General features: G+C 47.9%; 1 protein-coding gene across 4 annotated transcripts in view; it reads left to right on the top strand.

Annotated features, from left to right (window-relative positions):
* The window catches only part of LOC111833449 (FERM and PDZ domain-containing protein 1-like), a 28,832-nt gene extending 6,517 nt beyond the window's left edge, over positions 1–22,315 (top strand). For 3 of the 4 annotated variants that reach the window (XM_023791738.2, XM_023791744.2, XM_023791728.2), the window contains exons 2-17: positions 4,843–4,986; positions 8,459–8,563; positions 9,188–9,345; positions 10,369–10,471; positions 11,949–11,994; positions 12,322–12,426; positions 12,820–12,915; positions 13,178–13,303; positions 13,634–13,753; positions 15,445–15,581; positions 15,790–15,916; positions 16,008–16,100; positions 16,437–16,619; positions 16,745–16,889; positions 17,001–17,783; positions 18,129–22,315. In XM_023791738.2, coding sequence (XP_023647506.2) covers positions 8,463–8,563; positions 9,188–9,345; positions 10,369–10,471; positions 11,949–11,994; positions 12,322–12,426; positions 12,820–12,915; positions 13,178–13,303; positions 13,634–13,753; positions 15,445–15,581; positions 15,790–15,916; positions 16,008–16,100; positions 16,437–16,619; positions 16,745–16,889; positions 17,001–17,783; positions 18,129–20,470 — 4,665 coding nt within the window. In that variant the 5' untranslated portion in view covers positions 4,843–4,986; positions 8,459–8,462 and the 3' untranslated portion in view covers positions 20,471–22,315. The remainder of the gene's footprint in view (positions 1–4,842; positions 4,987–8,458; positions 8,564–9,187; positions 9,346–10,368; positions 10,472–11,948; positions 11,995–12,321; positions 12,427–12,819; positions 12,916–13,177; positions 13,304–13,633; positions 13,754–15,444; positions 15,582–15,789; positions 15,917–16,007; positions 16,101–16,436; positions 16,620–16,744; positions 16,890–17,000; positions 17,784–18,128) is intronic. The other variant, XM_072697918.1, reaches the window with a different exon arrangement.
* Positions 22,316–23,640: the final 1,325 nt, after the last annotated feature.

Genomic DNA, 23,640 nt, shown 5'->3' with positions numbered 1-23,640 from the left:
GATCTCGGCCTGTCATGTGCCCCTCAGTGCGAGAGCAGCAGCTGCCGCAGACGTGGCCAGATCGCATTCAGTCCACTGGCGATGGAGAACGAGTGTGAAAAACGCTGAAAAACTCCATTCAGAGCGAAGCATCCCGCAGTGTTGATGGGACACTTTGCGGCTAGGATACAATAAACCAGGGCTATTCAACTCACGGTCCTCGAGGTCCGAGCACTGCTGATTTTCCAGCCTTCCTTCACCTGTGAGCCAGGTGTGAAGCCTCTGACCAATCAGAATCAGTAATTATTAAACTAACTACCTGGGAGAACTGAAAGCAAGACCTGGATTTGGAATCGAGGGCCTGAGTTGAATAGCCCTGCAATAAACTAAGCACAGTTGTGAGAAAATAACACAAAACTTTGTCTTTATGTCATTGAACACGCCTTTGATTTGTCATTGGTCCAGCGCAGAAGCCTAACGATGTTCTTTTCTACCAGTAAAACTGGAGAATCAAACACATTGCATTGTGGGAAACGGTTTGGTTTTTAGCATTGACTTCTTTTAAGAAACTCAATATTGTCAAATCTTGAAATAAGCCTGAATGATCCTCCGCTCCTGAGGCACAGTGAACACAAAGGTTTGATTTATTCTGGGATGTACTTGTTTGTCAATTGAAAAATAATTACCCCCAAGCCTCCCCAATAAGTGGTGACAGCAGCTTTTAGCAGCGGTGAATGCAGTCCAGCACTTCCTGTAATTATCGATCTGTCTGTCAGCGGCGATTCCGCCGGATCATCCACACAGGACGTCAGTTAGGTTTCAGCCGTGAACTGCGTCCTAATTATGGCCTCAACATCTCACCTGCGGCAAAAGTCTGGGCTCATCCGTTGTCCGTTACTAGAACATTTATGCTGTTGGATGCAGTGTTTGGTGTTTGTCAGGCACGGCGAGGACGGTACTAGTGAAGATGTTTCGCTTTTAACGCTGTCCTCCACAGACCTTTGTTCTAGAACTTGAAGAACATACAGATGGATTTTGGCAGCCTTGGCGTGAACATTTGTTCGTCCCTTGGCAGTGGGATCTCCCCTCCATCTTTTGCATGCCTTCCACTTCCTGGCCAGGTGCTCTGATTGTAGCGTCATGAACATCCATGTCAACCAGGATGAAAGAGTCTGTTGAATCCTTAATGTTATTCTGATGAGCCGCTCCAGCCATTTTACATGTTGCTCTCTCAGAGATTGTCTGCTGGCCATTCCTAGATGATATTCTACTGACTCAGATTTTCTCCATTTCAACCATATGTCTCGTAGCGCGTTTCACCGGGACTCCATAGCTGTTCCGGTGACTTGTAGCCCTTTCTAGACTGAAAAGGCATCAGCAACATTTTTATAGAGATATTCTAGCGTTTATTCTGATTATGTTGATATGTGGTGAAAAGTTTCAGCCCTTTACAAATGGTCAAGATGACTCAGATGTATATCGGACAGAGCTGACCCTAAAGGCAGAGTGAGTCTCTCTTTTTCAGACTCCAACTCAAAAACTTTTCTACATGAAAAGTGGTGGGAAAAAATCCTGAAACTTAAACGAGGGCTCATATTTATTAACAGTAGAGTGAATATCCAGGTTAATGAGTGAGCACGTCTTTCATCTCCTGTAATTCTCAGTCTCATTCCTGGGTCAGAGAGGCATCTTGGCAGATCCTGAGGACCCAGTACTATAGGGGCCCTTCAGCGCGTATAATTATATATTTTATATAATTATATAAATATCTGGCTACACCCCAGTGTGTCCCGGGGGGGGGGGGGGGGTCAGCTGCATGACAGTCGCATGGTGGGGGGCCGCCTGCAGCTCCATCCCAAATGTCTCACATGGGCTCCTTGTTACTCAGAGCTGTTCAGTCACTGACCTTATTGGCTGTTGATTTATACAGAGTGACTTCACAGAAGATCTAAAGATCGATTTTATTATTAACTTCTCTATATGGCTGCAGATTCCGCTCAGTCCAGCTTCAATAGCTGAGTATACAGTGCATGGTTGTGGTGCTATTTTAACATTACGTTTAAAACAATAGTAGTTTTATTTTGTAGTCAGATTTTTTTTACCGTAATAACCACTGTATTCTGCTTGAATGTTAGTATTAGAAGTGAATTGTTTTAAGAAAGTAGCTTTTTGTCTTATTTTGATTTTACTTACCTGTTTTCTTAAACTTTAAACAAGGTAACGGCCCGAACACTGAACCTTGCGGTACCCCAAATTCCAGCTGCATGTTGTTCCTCTACAGTGACACCCCCCCCCCCCTTCCCCGTGTCCATGCACAAATGGATTTTGGAGATTAGACTCTCAAAGGGGTGCTTATTTTCATAGCAATAAAGGGACGCTTCACAGGGATCGAAATGCTGGCAATTAAGGCAATCTTACATTTGCAAGAAAACAGGATGTAGTCGGTTAGCAAGACACAGAGGTAGCAAGACAAACTTTTGATGGAGGTAATCGGGAATCCTCCGACAAGGCTGTGGACATCCAGCACTCTGATCGATAGCTGTGCCCCGATAGTGTCTAGCTTATTGCAAAAGATGGTGCTTCTCCTGAGTCTTTGTGATGACCTTGTGTTTGACTGATCATGCTACTTCAAACTCCCTCGAGTTATAAACAAACGTTCCTGTTTTGTCACAGATTTTGCCTGCCGCTTAACTGACTGTTGTCAGATCTGTGGATGCCTGTATCATCTCTAATGATTTTAAGAGTAAAATTAAACATTACATGTAATAACTTTTGAGCCCTTTATCAAATCCGGTGTCAGAGAAAAAAGAAAATAATGGATTAGGACCTTTTTCTGAAAGATGGCTGGATGCTCCAACCTGCTCTCTGTCTCTCTGAATTCCCTTTAGTTTAATCTGTTCACCCTAATCTTTCACTCGGTGACGGTTGAGTGCCTCCATTGGCTCCGCCCCTTTTCCCAGCATGCACCCTGGGTCATGTTGGCAGGAAATGTGAGAAGCTGCTTGTGGCAGCTGTATTATTCGTGGGCCAGCAGAGACCTGGTCAGCGGTGCCTGTCCAGTCGTGAGGGGAAAGGGGGGGCTGGGCCTGATGAACGACCATCGCTGTCGCGACTGGCGCCTCGTATTCCTACATTACCCATAAATCTGTGCTGGTAAGATGCACTACATTTTGCCCTGGAATTACATTTTTGCCCATCTACTTTCATTGCTAATATTTATATCATTGTTCTGGTATCTTTATTTGGCATATGCGGTGATCCTGTGGCTTAAATGCAGAGAAGCATAAAGTGGGGCAGGGGGAAGGTCATGTGACAAGCCCAGTTACCTCACTTGTGCATTATTGCCAGCAATATGAATGACTGTGACTCCCTATTGTGTAGTTTTGGGTGGAGACCTGGTGGGGAACTTGCTAGGGGAATATGCAGCATCTCCCAGCGAACGTCTCATGACATCATTATGGGGAATCTGCCGATTCTACACACTAACCCCTCCCTCCAGGGTCCCTTGCCTGGGGCATCACTCTCCGGTGACACCGTGGAGATCGGAGCCTTGACCGCACATGTGCAGAGGAGTTAGGCTCCTGGCCACTGTTCTTGTACCTTTGAATATTGGGCTGAGAAATGACCCAGTTCTTTTTTCTTGCTTGGATGCACGACTAGCAGAAGTTCACGCAGTGTGTGTCACACCGGAGGGATGCAACAAGGCAGCCTGTAATTAGTCAGGGCAGAAGGCAAAGCTGGTGAAAGAGCAAGAACAGCCAACTGCCTACTGCGTAACCTGTGCTCTGTGGAACCCAGTGATGCTATGCTCCTTAGGTACTGCGTAATCTGTGCTCTGTGGAACCCAGTGATGCTATGCTCCTTAGGTACTGCGTAATCTGTGCTCTGTGGAACCCAGTGATGCTATGCTCCTTAGGTACTGCGTAATCTGTGCTCTGTGGAACCCAGTGATGCTATGCTCCTTAGGTACTGGGCAACCTGTGGTCTTCAGAAACTGCTGAAGCTATGCCCCTTAGGTTCTGGGTAACCTGTGGTCTTCAGAACCTGCTAAAGCTATGCTCCTTAGGTTCTGGGTAACCTGTGGTCTTCAGAACCTGCTGAAGCTATGGTCCTTAGGTACTAGGTAACCTGTGGTCTTCAGAACCTGCTGAAGCTATGCTCCTTAGGTTCTGAGTAACCTGTGGTCTTCAGAACCTGCTGAAGCTATGCTTCTTAGGTTCTGGGTGACACATGGTATTTAGATGTTGGTTATGTTATGGTTTTTAGATTCTGGTTAATGTATGACCTTTGGATGCTGCTTAACCTAATGCTGTTTAGTACCTGCTGAAGTTTATAAGCTGCTCCTTAGATAACAGTTAAGTTATGGTGTTTAGTTACTGGTTTACCCAGATTCATGGGCCTTTATCATATTGTGCCTCAGCTTGAAAGTTTATGTTTATGGAAAGATGTGAAAGAAAATCAAATTGCTTTTAATGTGCTGGGGATATTAAATATTGATGGTATTAAATATTCATCATGCTTGGGGGTGAAAAAAGCCCCCATTGAAAGAGCTGGTGCTGAACAGCTTTTTTATAGCCTGGAGGTTTTAGTGGAGACAGCAAGTTCGGTTGTTTCGGGTGTTTCTCTTTTATTTATTTGACACGTGTATTTTAGGACGCCACATGACAGAGGGTCTGAGTGCTTCCATGGTGCCGCAGATGCTTTGCTGTTTAAAACATTCTGAATGGCGTCAGATCCCCCCCCCCCCCCCGCATCTCTGAGGGCGCAGGAAATGCGCGTCGAGGTCAGCGGAGCAGCAGCAGCGCAGCCACGAGCGCTGTAAAGCGCGGCAGCTGCAGCGACTAATCCGTCTTGCCTCCACAGGGAGCAACGCCAGCCGGCCCCCATGAGCACAAGGACCGCCCTCCAGCCCTCCTCAGCCAATCCGCAGAGGTGGGCGGAGCCCATGCGCGGCATCACAGTCAGCGTTCCCAGAGGGCGATTCCGGAGGCCACAGGTCACACCGAGGTGAGAGGCTGCCATCAGAACCGGGCCGTTCGTTCACTGCAGGGAACTAAACAGCACTGTAAAGATCACCACCCTTAAACATACTGTACGTCCATCTGTACGTATTTATTTCCTTATAATGGTGTGTCACTGGCGGGGTGGAGGGGGGTGTAATTAGAGACATGAATGTGCAGCACTACACGGAATAAATGTCCTGAAAATCTGCTGAAATCTGAAAAAAAATCTCCACCTTCCAGCAAGCTGCCTTTTCTGCTGCCCCCCCCCCCCCTACAACCCCCCTGCATGAAGGTAACAAGTTTACCTCCATGGGGGTGGGAGTGGTTACACAGCTCTGAGAGTGTGGCAGCTGTCCAGGCTGCAGGGGCTCACTGCCCCCTGTGGGGGTGGGGGGGGGGGCAGCCTGTAACTATGGAAACGGCCGGGCTGGCTTCCACGTGGCGCTTTCCCCCCACGCCCCGGAGGCGGGGGTCCGTTCTGAAAACGTCACTCATTAGACCTTAATAGAAATAATCGGATGAGATGAAGTGCTGCTTGAATAAGTAGTTTGCATTTATTTAGTGTACTGCACTGCTGGTAGGAAACTCATGACCTAAGACTCTCACTCACTAGTTCAGTCATTCCAGTGATGGGACAAAAAAGTGATTTAAATTGATTTTGAGTTATAATTACGATCTGATTGTCATCTAAACCTGGAATCATTTCAGCATTTCCCAGCACCCCAGAGCTGCGAATCCCTCCATACTGTACATAGATACGGATATAAAATACCGTCTTTTGTGTCACTATTCACCTTTAAGTGTTTGAAAAAGCTGTAACAATCAACAATTGCGACTGCACCCCCTTACTCATCACATGAAAATGCAATTTTAATATATGAAGTTAAAAAAAATGAGGTTGTATTGGAAACATATATTTGAGTTGGTCATATGATAATAATTTATTGTAAATGTATTCATACGGTACTGATCACTGAGAGACCCCCCCCCCCCTCAATTCGATGCGTGGACAAGGGGGGTCGCGCTCGCCGTACCCCAGGACCTTCCCATCCCTGACGGTTGGAGGGAGAAGGCAATTCCCATTCGTCCTGGGATGTCTGTGGGAGTGTTTGTGTAACTCAGTAACCCATCTAGGTGGCCATTTATGGAGGCCATGTGTCCCTGTGATCAAAAGGTCGCCGCTTCAAATCCTAGGGTCAGCAGTGTGATGTCATCACTGGGCCCCTGAGCGAGGCCCTTAACCCCCGATTGCCCCAGGGCCTGTCTGACGCTGCTTTCTCAAGAAGAATGTTTGTCTGTTTGGATAAAAAGCATCGGTTAAATAAATAAAATGTATAAGTATAACAACTGCAAGTGGCGTACAGGATCGCCGGACGCAGCTGTGGGCAGGCAGGCAGGCGTCTCCACTTACGGGCATTAATGCCCATTGAGCAGGTGGCATGACCTCATCAGGGAATCCCTCTGCATCCACAGGGTCTCCACCCCAGAATGACAGGGCTTGTTCCTCAGGGGCAGCATCTCGCTGAACAGAGCTGAAAAGCAGTGCTAGAATGATGACGGATATTTACAGGAGGGTTTTTAAATGAAACTGATGGCCGCCAACGCGGAACGTTTCCGGAAGGCGGGGTGGAGACCGGGCCAAGGTGACATCTTCACCTTAAAAAGCAGCCTGTCACGGACGAGGTTACTCTCTGCAGACAGCACCGCATGCTTTCACGCTGTACTCTTAGAAAATATGCTCACCTTGAGGTCTTCTTATAAGTTCTCTTTGTACAAGCCGGACGTTTTGTTGAATCACTATATTTTATTAAACTGGGGCTGTTCCAGACTATTGCATTGTACAACAACAGCATTTCACTTCCTGGGATTTGTGCTGAGAAGCCCTCAGTCGGAAGTACATCTCCCTAAAATTGATTCGGCTTCAAGTCTGTTCTGTTCCACTAGCAGCAGACAAGTTCCCTACAGCGGCGATGAGCTCGCAAGAGGAACAATGGATGGGTTAGGAGACTGTATCCACCCAGCGATTCCCGCTAATCCAGTCAAGTCTAGGACACCCATAATGACCCTACTAAAGGGGCAGGAGGAATTCTAAACATACAACCATCCCCTTTGCGATCGTACTCAGACCGCCATGGGGTGATTTAGCACATGAATGTTTGTATGTGTTTTTTTATATATATCTTATTACCAGAGGAAGAAAAACAAAGCTGTCTGCTGCCATGCTGTCTTTTCCAGTTCACAATAAATTAAATTACTGGAAAATTGACTACATGACGCCCAAGCGTTCCTGATTTACCGATTTGCAGGTCTGGGGTGATTCTTCATCTCTTAATTGATTTTACTGGTTAATCTAATGTAACCAATCAGGCCCTGTCTCTGTAACAGACATGCTTTCTTTAATATTTTAATGCACCGTGACTCTTGTGCTGGGACCCACGACCCCTCGCTGCTGTTTGTTGACCGCAGAGTATGTGAGGACTCCATAAACCTAACCCTAAACCTAACCCTAAACCTAAACCTTCCCGTGACGTTCCTTGTGACGCAGCGCAGCGTTGCCATTTTTATGGGATAGAGTAGAGCAGCTCGCACTCGTCTGTGGCCGGGGATTTTGTCCTGTTTCCCTGGCTCCCTCTCGTCCCCGAGTCCAGCCTGCTCCTTCAATGTGAGCCATGTAGGCTGTCCCTCCCATTCACTGTGGTATTCGGCCTCCCAGTGAGCAGCGAGACTTAAAATCTGGAAGTAGGTTATACGGTGTGAGGTGTTCATTTATACATCCCAACTCTGTGATTTTTTAAAAATTATTTGTTTCTTCTTTACTCCCTTCTTCTTTAATCTTTTTGTTCCTTCCTGGTCTGTGCACTCTCTTCATATGATATTTAATATATTTAGCGGACGCTTCTATAGAAAGTGACTTACGATTGAGAGAGCAGTGTCAGACAGTCCCTGGAGCAATTGGAGAGATTTGAACCGTCGACCTTCCAATCACAGGCACAACCCACAGAGCCACACAGCGCCCCCTGCTGGTTAGCTAACTCACTCCGCTGGGACTCAAAGATTCGGAAATGTGCCGTGAATATTCCAGGCGGCCATTGCGCTGGGGGCATGGCTGTTGCCTGCGTTTGACGTGGTTGCTATGGAGACGGCACCAGCGTCTGCCTTCCGGAAGGCGCCAGATCTGGACTCTCGGGGGTCGGTGAAAAGGAATAAATGAAATGCAGGCCTGCCACATCGATCACTGGGACACACGATACTGGCTTGGGAATAGACACAGGGTCTGAGATCAAGGAGTGAGTGCTGAATGACCCCCCCCTGCCCACGCAACCTCTGCGATTCAATTAAGTCTTAACAACCTTCGTACCTTCTTTTCGCACATCCGAATTGATCAACCCTCCTAGTTTCCGTCCTGGGGGCTGTGTCACCATGATTCTTGCTCTGAATGTCCTGACCTTTCACCATAACCCCCTCCCCCCCGGCAGCTGAATGGAGGAGAAGGAGAGGAGCCTCTCGCCCTCGCGGCGGGCCAGCCGCGTGGAGCAGGTGGTCGGCCGCTGGCTGCGACGTTCCCGCGACTCCAACAGCAGGTGAGCTGCCACCGCCAGCCTGGCCCCACCCACGCTGCATTGCGGAGGGAGTCAGCCCCCGCCAGGCGACTCTGGTCTCTGACAGCGCAATGCATCATGGCCACTCCGCACTGCCCCTGCGAGATCTCTTAGCAGAAACTGCCACTGGCACTGTATGCGTAAACAGTCCCAGATTGTCCCCCCACCCTCTGATTCAATGATCGCTCTTTATTGCGGCGACTGAAATCGCATGAAATGCAACGGCACCCTGTACTTACTCATATCACTTATTTCACTAATATGCTAAGACGCCTGCAGACGAATCGCAGTAAAAGTCCTTAGTAAAAGACGGGCAGCTGGTAGGATGCGGGCTGCGGCAGTAAATCGAAGGTCTCCCTGATGGGATTAGTCTCCAAATGACGTTGCCAGAAAAAGGTCCGATGAAGCAGATGCAATTAAAGCCGCTTCAATTCTTTCTGCTCTTTTGATTAATTAACAGTATTTACTGAGTAAGGTTCTATTTCACAAGCACTTTAAATATATTGCTAAGTGATTTTAGCGGCAGAGTTTGTGTATATATATATATCTCAAAGGCAGCCGGGAATCAATCTTCCATGTCTTGCATTCCTCTGATGCCGTCCACAGAGAGAGGGCAGCTGGGGAGGGCAAGTTTGGGACTCCAGTTGGTGCTGTGGCCGCCCCCATCAAACTGACCGTGAAGCTTGCAAGGGACCCACGCTTGGACTCCCATGGATTCGAGATCTCAGATCAGTGCCCCCTGCTGGTCACAGAGGTTACTGCAGGTACATCACAATTTCTTTTCACCCACTGTTGCATTCATTACTTCACCTTATCGGCCTAAATAGTATTTTGGAAGCTCACACCCGGATCCTGTGATTCAGACCTATGCTTTCTGTGCTGGTACATTCGCGACAGCAATATTCCATCAACACATTCATCAATGTTCAAGGCCACATAAAAAGTATATTGATGTCATGTTTAATAACCTATTCTTACACCCGAGGGATTTCAAAGAGGTTTCTTAGTAAGAGATGCTTCAGGAGAAAAGACCTACTAATTAGACTCTTAAGTAGCCCACTGCTGCCAGTTTTGGCCAGCGCTGGTGTTTGGGCGGGTTTGTTTACCTGGAGTGGTTGAAAATGATTACACGGGTGAGCAATCACCGGAAGCAATAAAAGGCTAAATGCCCGAATGCACGTAAATGGGAACGGATGCTCGCTCCCTGGCGCCACCTTCTGAGACAGTGACGTCACTGCCAGTCATGAGGAAGAGCCTTTTCAGTAATGTTCGAGGGTGCAGCGTATTGGCCGCTGCTTCTGACCCGTTTGCTCTTTCGTTTGGAGACCGGTGTCGCCCCCCCCCCCCCCCCCCCGATTGCATCCCAACACCGGCTGTGATTTTAATCCCCAACCGGCCCCAACCTGCTCTTGAGCTCCAGGAGAAAAAGGCAGAAGTTCCCACTCGTCCGTTTTGTGCTAGCTCTCCCGGAGTCGCGTCGCTCTGTTCTCGGAAGCAATTCTCAGTCTCGCAGCGGGTTCCTCCGGCTCTGCAGCTGCCTGGTAATTAAGCCCCCCTTCCTGATGAGGTCCTGGCTTACCTGTCCCCGGCTGCGTCGGCGACTCAGCCTTTAGACCGGGGGGGGGTTATAAATAGGCCTGGTCCCTCAAGGAAACGCAGAACGGGGACTGTGAGAGTGACTCACTTTGTGGATGTGCGCGATGTGCAGACACTGAATCACATGCGCGCGCGTGTGTGTGTGTGTGTGTGTGTGTGTGTGTGCGTGTGTGTGTGTGTGTGTGACACAGGCGGCCCGGCGGATGGCAGGCTCGTCCAAGGAGACCAGGTGCTAACGATTAACAACATCGTGACGGACGACCTGTCCGCCGAGCAGGCTGCTGAAATCATCAGGTAAGCTCCTCCCGGTGTTCTGTGCGTTCTTCGTCATCTGTCTGCCTCTGCATTGCAGAACACTCCAGAACATTCCACTGACCCCCCCCCCCCCCCCGCCCATTCACCGGAAGGAGAAAATAATTAGTCCAATTTGGGCCTGAAAAACTTTTTATACATGATATTCAGGATTGAGAACACTTTTATTTGTTATATTTCAAATTCTGTGCGCTTTTTAGTGACAATGAAAGCAGACGTGAGCTGGAAAAAAATCCCAGAATGCCGCCCCGGCTCCCAGCCCATGTCTTATACTCCTTATAGTCGTCCCACCCTGAGCTCTCCTTGACTTTCCCCATGCATCATTCAGAGCTTTGAAGAACATCTGAATGGAGCAGGTGCATGAGGCCATGCAGACCAGCAGCGTGGAGCGTTCTGCTTGATTAAGGAAGGAAAATTCATAACATTTAGAGAGGCGTGGGTCACAATAACATGATATTTCTTTTTTTTTTCTCTTGAGGAACTTCCTCAGAGGTCACGCTGTCACCCCTCATTTACAGTGAAGGGAACGTAATTAAACCGGCAGCCATTTTTACTGTCATCATCTCTGCGATGCTAATTGTGTTTACTTCTGCTGCCACTGCTTGGCGCCTATTCCTGCTTTCCTTCTCTCACTCCATCTCATTTTTTCTCCTGCATCCCTGACTAGACCTCCCTTCTTCTCCTTCTTCTTATTCATTCCCTTGTTTTTTTTCCTCTACCTCTCTGCACCACGCTATCACACCCTAATACATGACACGTCCGAAGGATCCTGCAGTGATTTTAAGATCCCAGTGACACTCAGCGACCGTGTTTACCACCATTCAAACCATTCAGGCCCCCCTGTTGCACACAAACAGTCACTACACTATATATTTACTTTTTTATTTGCGTTTCGGGAAACAGCTAGTCAGCCATGAGACATAGGAGTTTTACCTAAACAAAAAAGTTTTGAGGGCAGAACAAAAAATGATTGGTTCAGAGAAATAAGAGGAGGTAGGTCCAAGCAACTGGAGGAGGTAGGACCAACCAATCAGATCTTAGTCCTGCCTCCAATAGTTGCTTGGACTCACCTCCCCTACAGTCTGATTGGTTCAGAGAGATAACCAATAATTTTTCAGTCCTCCCTCAGAACGTATTTGTGTAAGTAAAATTCCCATGAGCTAGCTATAATCTTCTGACTCTTTTCATTTTATATTCATTTAGTTTTTGAAACATCTGAAGGGGCCCAAATTAACTTTTTAATTGGGGCCCCAGAATTAACAAACGCACCCTTGGTGATGTGTGATTTGATTCGACAGAACCGCACCTATTGCACTGGCACGTCCGTGTTTGTCAGGCAGCACAAAGCACCTAGAATCATGGAAATTCCATGTGTGTAGTTGAAAGGGATTCATGATGTCAGCTGCTGCAGAATGAGAGGACCCTCTACCACATCTCTTGCCTCTGTGTCTCTCCTCAGGGAATCATGGGATTGTGTGACGCTGATGGTCCTTCGGCACACGGCTGTGAGTATCTCCCTCTGCTAGGTCTCGCTGGAGTTGATACCACTTAGATGCCCAGTTTCATTGTTTACTAGATTTTCTCTCTTTCAAAGGTCTTGTTTGTCTGGAATGTTCTCCTTGATCGTCAGTGCTTTGCAGGGGTTATTTAATTGCAGCTGTTTGTCCACTGCAAGTTTGTGTTCATCTCCAAAGGCTGCTTGCATTACTATTTTCACATATCAATAAATAAAAATGTGTTTACACTCATCCAATATTAGGCTGTTCTCTAGGAAGAGAAAATGTTAAAAATATTTGTGTTTGTATGTTGAGGATAGGGTGTCTTTCCCACAGGGGCCCAAGTCCTCCTTCATGACAGCGGAGAAGAGAGCACGCTTGAGAAGCAACCCTGTGAAGGTTCACTTTGCAGAGGAGGTGGTGGTCAACGGGCACACTCAGGTTAAAACAAACATGCTCTTTGTGTTCAGTTGTGCAGGAAGCAAACTATGCACTTGTGTGGTGCCCCCTGTTAGCCACAAACAGTCACTACACTAAAAATAAATAAACGCTTTCCTTATTTAGGAGATGAAGCAATCTGTTCTGCTAAATGTCCAACTAGCCATGGTCTTCTGACCCTAATTGCTGGCTGTTTATTTAGTTTGAGGAGGGCAGGGGGCCGCAAAGTGACTTTTGGAGTAAAAGGCCTCAGAAACAAGGAAGTCAGCCCTGTCTGCAGGTGCACGGTGGGCTTAGGATGCTTCTGCGTCAAGAAACAATCTGCATGGTGAACACATCAGGATCTGCAGAGGTGCTTTTTTCCCCCACATCTGTAACACCTGCTGTCCTCCCCAGGGAAACTCGTTGCTGTTCCTTCCCAACGTCCTGAAGGTCTACCTGGAGAACGGCCAGACAAAGGCCTTCAAGTTCGAAGCCAAAACCACAGTGAAGGTGTTTACCTTTCGCTCCCCTCCGCAACGCGTTCCGATATCGAACACGTGTCACGCCGTGGGGCCGGAATCCAATAAAGGTATCGAGCAGGTGGTCAGGAGCTCGATGGAAACATCCAGAAGATACAAGGTTGCCTGCAGCCTCAGCATTATTAGGCGCGATTTCAGCGGCGCGCTTGGAAATGTGCAGCGTCGGTTGTTAAGTTTCCTCGCGCCGGTGTGGACTCGGCCTGACATCTGTTGCTCTCTCCCCACGGCTGCAGGAAATTGTGCTGACTCTGAAGGAGAAGCTGTCCATACGATCGATTGAGTACTTTGGGCTGGTGCTGGAGGAACAGTACAGCGTCAACAAGCAGCTGCTGTTACACCAAGAGGAGTACATCCAGCAGGTGAGTGTGACTGACAGACGCATGCATGATCACGTGTCCATAGCAGCTGTAGGCGATGCAGTCAGGGCAGATTCATCCACCAATCAGAACCAACTGCCTGGTAGATCCTCTCCACACCACACCAACCATGACAAGAGGTGGATAGTTAAGGTCCAAGATTTTGTTTCAACCAACCAGTTGAGTCCTCTGTGACTGTAACTCTTTATACTCAACTGGTTGGTTGAAATAAAATCTTGGACCTGAACTACCCACCTCTGGCCCTGACCCTCTTAATTGAAACCTGATATGACTGCAGGTGGATTCGCTGATCGTGTGATGGTGTTAATCTAGGTGGTGCACAAGAAAGAGGTCCATGACTACAGGTGTTTGTTCCGCGTCTGCTTCGTGCCCAGAGATCCCCTAGAACTGCTGCAGGAAGATCCCGTGGCCTTTGAGTACCTCTACCTGCAGGTGAGCCGTCTTCACATCTAACGTCTCGCTCACATAGTAGCTAAAACGTTGCCTGTATGATGACTGGGTGGGTGGGGAGCACTACTGCCTTTCACCTGTGGGGTCTACCTCTGCTGGACTGGATATGCTCTGCAATGGAACAGCATCCCATCCAGGGTGTACCCCAGCCCCGTGCCCTGTGATGGACTGGCATCCCATCCAGGGTGTACCCCAGCCCCGTGCCCTGTGACGGACCGGCATCCCGTCCAGGGTGTACCCCAGCCCCGTGCCCTGTGACGGACCGGCATCCCGTCCAGGGTGTACCCCAGCCCCGTGCCCTGTGACGGACCGGCATCCCGTCCAGGGTGTACCCCAGCCCCGTGCCCTGTGACGGACCGGCATCCCGTCCAGGGTGTACCCCAGCCCCGTGCCCTGTGACGGACCGGCATCCCGTCCAGGGTGTACCCCAGCCCCGTGCCCTGTGACGGACCGGCATCCCGTCCAGGGTGTACCCCAGCCCCGTGCCCTGTGACGGACCGGCATCCCGTCCAGGGTGTACCCCAGCCCCGTGCCCTGTGACGGACCGGCATCCCGTCCAGGGTGTACCCCAGCCCCGTGCCCTGTGACGGACCGGCATCCCGTCCAGGGTGTACCCCAGCCCCGTGCCCTGTGACGGACCGGCATCCCGTCCAGGGTGTACCCCAGCCCCGTGCCCTGTGACGGACCGGCATCCCGTCCAGGGTGTACCCCAGCCCCGTGCCCTGTGACGGACTGGCATCCCGTCCAGGGTGTACCCCAGCCCCGTGCCCTGTGACGGACCGGCATCCCGTCCAGGGTGTACCCCGGCCCTGTGCTGCCTAGGATAGGTTTCAGGCCCTCCTTGCAGTGCTGACCAGAATAAGCAGTTACGGATAATTCCATAACATCTACTACAATGATCATCTCACCATTCATCTTAAAAAGGTTTTCCTGGTAAAAGCCAATCTACAAAGGGTTATACTTTCAGTTAGCCTTGAATTTCAGAAGAATACTATGTTGCACTCCTGTGCTGCTTTAACACATTAGAAAGTGCTACTAATTAAGGAGGAGGTCTTTGTTTATCTCTAAATTAATGATGTCCTGCCAGGTTGAGGTTGAGGGAATTTTTCAGTGTTGCTGTCTGGAAAAACAAAGCATCTGCATGTGTCCTTCAATCAGGCCTTTCAGTAAAAGCAGCTTAGCTTCAACATGGCCGACTCATACTGAGATGTTACTGACGGACCTGGTTATCTCTGTCAGGTGTGTTAAATTAGGGCTGCACCTAAACTCGGCAGGGTGGTAGATTTCCAGGATCAGGGCTGGTGAGCACTGGGTTAGATGAAGCTTTTGAATGGATAGAGTTGAATGTGTACGGCTAACGGTTACATCTTTCAGTTTTTCCAGTTTAGTCTGCGTGATACATATAGTAACGTAAGTAGCACAATTTAAGGTACCTGGAACTATAAAACTCCACTTATACCTGGGTACGGAAACTCAGGACATTGTGTTCTTTGGCCTGTGGTTCTTTAGCTCCAGCTATATCTGCCTTGTCCTCCTAAGGACATGTAAACCCATTAGTTACGGCATTCACCCTCAGCGGGGGGCTGTGTTAAGCCAGTACGGGACGCGATGCGGCTCTGTACCTGGTGCACGGTGAGAGACTGGCCTGTCTGCTGCATGTGTCGTCCCCGCAGAGCGTCAACGACGTGCTGCAGGAGCGCTTCGCTGTGGAGATGAAGTGCAACACGGCACTGCACCTGGCCGCACTGCACATCCACGAGCGCCTGGACAGCTGTGGCCAGACTCACCGCACCTCCCTGAAGAGCATCACGTGAGCCAAAGCTTCGCCTGTCCTGTATCGACAGCTTGCAGCAAGTACTGTAGCAACAGTGATCACCCGGCCAGCCATAATTTACCCAGAGTTACTATCGGTGTATAATTCACCGTTTAGAAATCAATAAACGGTATAATTACTGTGTGTGTGATTATGCATGGAAGCTGTCTAGTGTTTACTGTTCCAAATGTTTCATCTTTGGTAGGAAGGAGTGGGGAATTGAGAACTTTATCTCACCAACCCTACTGAGGAACATGAGTGAGAAAGATCTGAAGAAAGCGATTGGCTACCACCTGAAGAAGATTCGGGCCCTGCTGGATCCCAAACAGAAGGTACTGGAAAGTCTGCGAGGGTGGCGTTTGTTTGCTCAAAATGCCCCAGACCATCACCACAGAGCTAAGGACTTTGTCTTCTTCTGAACAGGTGATATCAGCAACCCAGGCTCGCCTAAGCTACCTGGCACAGCTGGGCGAGCTGCAGTCGTACGGAGGAAAGTGCTTCACCGCCACCATACTGGTATCAGGCCCAACTTTCCACGATACGAAGCCATTACTTATGTTTGTGTAGCAGCTGGTGCCAGTTGGTTTGCTCTGGTTTTTAGATGGGACCGTTTAATGAACAATTTAAATTCAGGCTTATTTTCACTGCACTATTGAGCTTAAACCAATTACTGTCCCCTTATACCTCCTGTAATTTGAAATGAAATTTCTGTCAGAAGCATGTGGTTCTGTCAAAGACGACCTGGCCCAGCTCCAGGAGGAACAAGCTGTCGTCAGCATATCAAGGCTGGCAGCACTCCCTGGGTTTTCACAGACTGGATTCACAGATCGCATCTGTGCCCATGCTCCGCAGTTCCAGGACAGGGAGTCCATGGTTAACCTCCTGGTGGGAGCCAGATACGGCATCAGCCAGGTGATCAACCAAAGGCTCAACATCATCGTCGTTCTGACCGAATTCACCAGCATCACTCGCGTAGACCTCCTCCCCGAGTCTGAGAGGGTTAGCCTAGTCAAGATTTACTTGCAGGACGTCAAGGTACCTGACCCTGAATATTGCACTGCATGCCTGCAAAATTTATGCTTCTATATATAGTTAAAGAATTTTCTGGTAACAGTAGTATACCAGTATGATGTATAGCCCTCTTTATCATGTGGCCCCAGCAAATAACCCTCCTGATGGAGTCTGCTGCCGCCAAAGACTTCTCCTGCCTAGTAACTGGTTACTGCAAGTTGCATCTGGACCCAGCCCTTACCGTTTTCTCCTGGAGCAGCCCTGCCAAGATGTATCGCATCCCAACCGAGGCAGGTAAGCAAGTGACGCCAGGAATGTAAGAAATGGGGGAACTCTTGGGTAAGCATTAAGTCACCGGTTGAGCAAGATCACTCGAATTGAACTTTCTGTGTTGCGTGTACGAAGGCTACCCCCAAGATGGTGGTGACCTAGATGACTTCTCCATAGTGGACAGCTCGGGCAATGTGCTGGTCGACTTTCACTTCTCCATTGATGACGCGAGGGTGATGCCATTGCGAGAGGAGGAGGATGGAATGAAGGGTAACAAAAACGAAGAAGAGGAAGAAGTGGAAGCAAATGGGAGCAAGGTAGCTGATGAAGCAGCAGGTGACCGGGGAAACGAGGAAGAGGATGAGACATTAAACTTGTGCCATAGCAGGAGCCAGTCTTTGGAAAACCTGGATGATGATGACCTTCTGACCTGCTCTGCCGGCGAGCCTTCGAGCATAGATGCCAGTCATCCCTATCTTCTGGACACATCTATATTGGAAATGGAGCTCGATGGAGATGGCATTATCCATGGTCTTGAGAATACAGAACAGAAAAACGAGGCCTTCCTGTGTTTCAGGGACTTCTCTAGCATGGCGGACTCTCTCCCCAGTCCCCCAGAGGCCACTGATGAAGAGGACGAGCGCCAGCGAATCAATTTAGGCCACTTCAGTGAAGGTGGACTTACCAAGGGGGATGATGATGTGGAGAGGCCCACCTCTTCTGCTCTCACTTTGGATGTAGGTGACCTCCCCGAACATCCTGAACCGGCCCAGGCTAGGCTGCAGGTCATGCCCCAAGACCTTCGGCCAGCCCCTGTTCTCCAGCCTTCACCCAGTTTTGTAGACAGCAGCTCAGAGGACGAGTTCTTTGATGCCAATGATAAATTCGTACCTTCAGCAGCTGGTCAGGAGACCTCAGGTCAGTTCTTTTGTTTGTTGTAGACATTACAGGTAATGTTTTTGCTTAGCTATTTAATTAATTCAATTTGTCATAGTACATAAAAAATTGGTTGGTCAAGAGTGATGCATTTCGGAATCTGGGTGAGATAATGTCTTAATTGCATGACTTTGGATGTCCAAAACAACTGCTGAGAAATAAATAGGACCCTTACAATAAGCTTCTTTCTAAAGAAATTTGTTTGTGACTTTTCAGGCAGTTAATGTTGTGTTATCGTGGCGTTTTAGAGATTCTGAAGTACTTTATCTACTATAAATGAAAAATGTCCAGGCTAATTAGTAAAGATTAACCAATGTCTGTTAACAGTGATCCGCAAGGACAGAGCAGGCATGACCCGCACGCTGAACCTGCATAACCTCAGCTGCACAGAGCAGGAGAGGGAGGAAAATGAGAGGGACCAAATGTCAACACCACCAGCAACCTCAAGTGTTGTGAAAAAGTTGCGCAAACGTCACTTCTTCGCAGAGAACTACACATCCCAAGTGTCCTTCCCTGTGACAGAAAGAGAGAATCAGATGGTGGATGAGGACCAGTTGGGCAGGTTTGACAATGATCCCTCAAACTGTTCCTTAGAAAATGAGCCTTTCCATCACCCTGAGCCACCAATCCATTCAGGCTCTCATCTGCCAGGTTCCCCTGGCAACTCGACAAGTGAGAAGCTCATTCAGAACAATCAGCTTTCATTTGACCTCTTGGAGATGAACCCAGACACTTTGGAGTACAAACTCTTTAATGGCTCTCCTGTGGTTTTGGCGGAGTATAGCCAAGTAGACCCAGAGGCCAAGAACGGCAACAAATGTTTAGAACATTTTTCTGGTTCTGTTGAAGAAACAGTCTCCAGTGACAGTGTGGTCCTCAACAGCTCAGAAGCCAGTAATAAAGGGCTGCCTTCCTCAGAAAAGCAGTCATCCCTGAGTTGTACACTTGGGGGACAAGATGGTAAAGCGAGGTACTCCGAAGTTCAAATGTCTCCCCTACAGCTTACACATAGTCCACAATTCATACCTACTAATACCTCAGTCTTCAGCTCACGTAGTTCAGAAGAGACACAAGGAGCTGAGGACAATGAGGCAGGTTTAGAGGCTGAGTCTCAAAGTGTCACTGCAGACCAATGGACAAATGACAGCAGCTGTCTTGTCATGGTCTCCAGTAGGCGTATTTCCCTTAGTTTTGAAAGCATTTTGCTGGTAGAAACTGAGGCTTCAGATATTGTTGAAGCAAGTAGCGTCACAACCAATGAAACAACAAACACAAATTCGCAAAGACGCTCCTTAGGCTTAGTGGGCCGACTGTCAAACTCTGCTCTGCGAAAAAAGATCCGAAAGCTTCCTTGCTGTCTCTCTAGGTCCCAGGAAACTCTCAACACTTTGGGCAGCTGCACTGACAAAACCACTTCAGAAAGACACATGGACGAAAGCCAGGTTGCTACTGAGGTCACTGAGGTGACTGAAGCATCTACTGCAGACGTGGAAGAGCCCAGCGAACTGACAGAGGAAGTCATAGAGATGCCGACTGAAGAATCGGAAGATGACCCAAAGCTACTGAAGGTGGTCACAGAAAACAGGTCTGACACTGATACATTCTGTCATCGCTTATGTTCCGATGTTGAAAGATCAGAATCTAAAATGTTACAACTCTGTAAGCACCCAGATGTGGGCATGTGCAACATTGGTTCTGCTATTCTGTCAAGAGAGGACGAGTCAGAGGATGTGGGGGATCACATGACTGAGGTGCTTCAAGAACCCAAGGAACTATATAGAGATTTAAAACCATGTGAGTCCAAGCAGCCTCAGCCCTTGCCCCATCCTTACACGAAGGGGATGGTTGAATTTATGCCTCCACCTGTGCTGCTGGTGTCCCGGACTCCCCAGGAACACTGCGGGTGCCAAAGTTATTCTAATTGCTTCAGCAGGCAGACAGACAGAAGAAATTTAGACGAGGAAGAGATGCCGGATCAGACACAGGGAAGAGAGGGCACGTGCCTAACAGTACCCTCCATGTATCCCGCTTCCTCCATCCCTCCGTTCTCCAGGGTTGTTCTCCCTTGTTCCTCTTCCTCAGAACTAAGCCCCTTGCTGTCTCCTCTGGACCCTGCTGACTGCAGCCCACCAGATTCTCTGCAGGAAGTGCTCAACCAACTACGCGGTCGGCACTATAGGGTCCCTGGGGGCTTCTCCCTGCTGCAGCAGGATCTGCTGGAGCTGCTGACCATCCTTGAGGCAGAGCCCCAGGGCCGGGGGCAGCACCACTGGGAAACATGCGTAGCACATCTCTCAGAGAACAAGCACCTGCTCCATGCCGAGGCGCGCAAGCTGATGTCCAACTGTCAGCGGGTTATCCGGGTGGGCCAGGGCCCTGACGAGATGCTGCGGACCTTGAGCGAGAGCTTCCACACCCTGGTGCAGCTGGCCAGCATGTGTCTGTGCTTCTCCAGTTGCTGCCAGTGTGAGGGCAGCCTCACTAAGGTTCTGGGAAGCCTAAGGGAGATAACCAAAGCCTACAGGGAATTCTCTCAAGAGGCAGAGCTCGCCTGTGGAAGGAAGAGCTGCCAAGATGTCAGCATAAAAGTGCTAGCGAGACAATGTACTGCCCTCACTGCCTCCGTCTTCTGCCTCACGCAGCTGTACTGCACCCTCGCTGCTCTCTGATTCTGCCTTTGACCTACAACCTCTAACGCTCAAGTCCCACTTGTGAGAGATAGGAAAACTCGGAGGCAATGGAGGAACTTGCTATGGTAGAGAAATTCCTATGCCAAGTTGCAAAAGACAGGGTGTACCTGAAAGGTACCTGAGAGGTACACTCCAAATTCCAGCACGCACGAGTAAATGGGACATGCAAATCTGAAGAAACACTCACAAGTGGCAGCTCCATGTAGTCCTACTACAGCATTCTTGGTCTTCGTCTACAAACTCCAGCCACTTGCATACTTGGTCTTTGTCTATGAACCCTGGATACTTGCATACTTGTTCTTTGTCTATGAACTCTGGATACTTCCATACTTGGTCTTTGTCTATGAACTCTGGATACTTCCTACTTTGTCTACCAACTCTGGACACTTGCATACTTAGTCTATGTATACGTATGTATGTATTTATTGTCCTCAGCTTATTTAGTACCTTATTGTAATGGCTGATGTCAGGGAAGTAATGAGCAGGGAAGGGATCTTTTATGTCCTGATTCAATAGTCCTGTTAAATGGATTGTGTGAAGAAACATGCTAAAGCAAGCTGTCCTATTCTTTTTATTTTAATTTAGCGTAAACACTGGATGAATGTTTAACATACAGTAATTATGGCAACTACTGAACTGTTTAATACAATAATTTAAAGAGAAGAAGGTAATTTTAAGCCACTATGGCTGTGTGTTTCTTCAATACATGGTTTATATGAACACGCTCCATGCTAAAGGGATAATGCTGGTTTTTCACATGGGCCAAAGGTGTAAGATATAATTGCATGAGATGTAGATGCAAATGCAAACAAAAACCTTTAATTACTCATTGTCTTGAAAATTATGTAGGTTTTTTGTATATACATATATATCTCCAATGCAATGTTCTGTTCTTCAGGAAAAAGGTGGTGGGGCTTGCAAGACTGTTCTAACATTCAACAAACGGTAGCCATGTCTTTCCACAGTACGGCAAGATGAATGTCTGTCTCAGAGAAACGGCAACCTCTCGTTTCGTAAAGCACAACTGCAGTAGGGCTTGCGTTACCGAAGAAGGCGTGAAGCACAGTGCCTGTGATGAAGATACGTAGGATTAAAACGCTGACGAATTGACTGAGCTGCAAATGGGTAATCTGGGAGAAGTGTCTAGTGTTGCTGGGGGACTTGCAAATATTTAGTTTTTCAGAACTGTTTGTTCAAAAATCTCTTGTATTCTTATACTGCATGAAGAGCAAGAATCAAAATCCAATGTCCTGAAGTAAGGATGCTGGTAAGTCGAGTATGAAACCTAGCTGATTATTATTTAGTAGCGATTCTGTCATTATGGATGCACTGGGACCGTGAGCTAGGAGTTATGAATGGTCCTTGTCATGCTGCCTACAGCAGAAACATTGATAACTGGTCCTAAGTTTGGTTCTTACTGTATTTTCCATGGAGGAAATCTTTGTTTGAACCTTGTATTTGTTACTTGAATTCAGCTCAGATGTAGGTGAGTCATTCATACATGTTTACATGGTCATGTTCCTGCCAAAACCCTAATTTCATACTGAAAACAGATATATAACTGAAGATGCTCTAAGGTTAAAGGTCATTCTGTTCTATATGGAAATGTTTGGTTTGGTTGGTAGAGAACGTTTTTTTTTTGCCAAAATCTATTTTTTAATAACTGAAAGAACAATGATACAAAGCGCTCCGGTGCAAATCTCAATTACAGCTGTAGATACAGTAAATCCTGCTTGCTAAAAGCCATATCTGTGAGCTGTCTAAGAAATGAAGGGACAATCACTGCTGTTTTTATGCTGAATTAAACATTGGTTTTAAATAAAACCTGCTTTGATTTTTATTTTTTTTTGTCTGAGACTGACCTTCATCCATGTAAAGGTTTGTTGGAGACAGAGATCATCAATCTACTGCACCGCCGATTATTCAACACGAGAGTCGGGCATTGGCTACACATTGGGCACCTCCTTGAGAAAAATAGACTCAATATACTGTCAAATCTCAATACCCACTTTGAGTTTCAGTAAAAACTTTTTCCCATGATCTCGAAGTGTCAACCACAGGTGGAATCGAGAAGGGCCTGAGAGGAGATATTATTCAGTCAGATCGCAAAATAACAGAAGATTAGATTAGATTGGAGTGGAGTAACAGAGAGACAATTATCTGTTTGTATTCACATCTAGCTGTCTGTCTATTTCAGACAGATAGATAAAGAGTAGAGTAGATGCTTTATTAATCCTTCTGGGGTCCTTCACAGTTTGGCTGAAGTTTTTCAGGCACCTATCAGGTAAGCACTCAGTCCCTGATAGACCAAGAGTCCTTTAGTTTGATTGACAAGGTGACAGAGTCTCCCTGCACTTGGAGTATAAAAGTAAATGCAACATCTTTCTGTAAAAAAAAGTGAGACTGCAGCTCATACATTTATGGGTGCATTATGCTAATGAAGATGCAGCAGCGCGCAATTAACTTGCATCGAAGCTGACAGGCACCGCAGGATCTTTTATTATTACTATTATTTAAGAAGCTGAACTCTGCAGTCAGCAAAAGTCACCTTGTTTCCCCAGGAGACGGCGTGGTCATGTCAGCGATATTTCACAAGATGGCGCCGTCGACCTCCTTCGCTATAATCAGACGGGGCTCCTTCGAAACGTTCCACAACACACCCCACGGTCCTGTCCGGCATGGATAGGAGGAAAAAATGACAGTACGGCTTGGAGGAATACACCTTGGCATAATACAATGATCCTCGTCACGACCCTGACCAGGATAAGCGACTGGAAGATGGATGGATGGATTCTCTGACAGGGTCCCTTAAGGTCTCTTGCTGAAGGATTGACAACCTACAAAGGCAATGCAGTCTGGGCCATCGATACTGAGAAATCACTCTGAGGAGAAACGTGGGATAACAAAATATCAGTCAGTCACTCCTGTGCCGCAAGGAGATGGTTCTTTGCTGCAAAAAGAAAAATGGATAGATTTTACTATTATAAGATGCAAGGGTAGAGAGATTTTGCCCCCCCAACTGAGATCAATCCAATTATGTCCCCAATTTTTTAGGGCCCCTGTCTGTCGTCCTAACTTTCGCCCTCTACACGGCACCCCCGATTCATCCACTAGAGGGCAGATTTTGCACAGTCAGTTACATCTGCATA

Source organism: Paramormyrops kingsleyae, chromosome 12 (genome assembly GCF_048594095.1).
Source record: "Paramormyrops kingsleyae isolate MSU_618 chromosome 12, PKINGS_0.4, whole genome shotgun sequence".
NCBI lineage: Eukaryota > Metazoa > Chordata > Actinopteri > Osteoglossiformes > Mormyridae > Paramormyrops > Paramormyrops kingsleyae.
The sequence above is the reverse complement of the archived record's forward strand: the minus strand, read 5'-3'. Positions and strand labels throughout refer to the sequence as shown.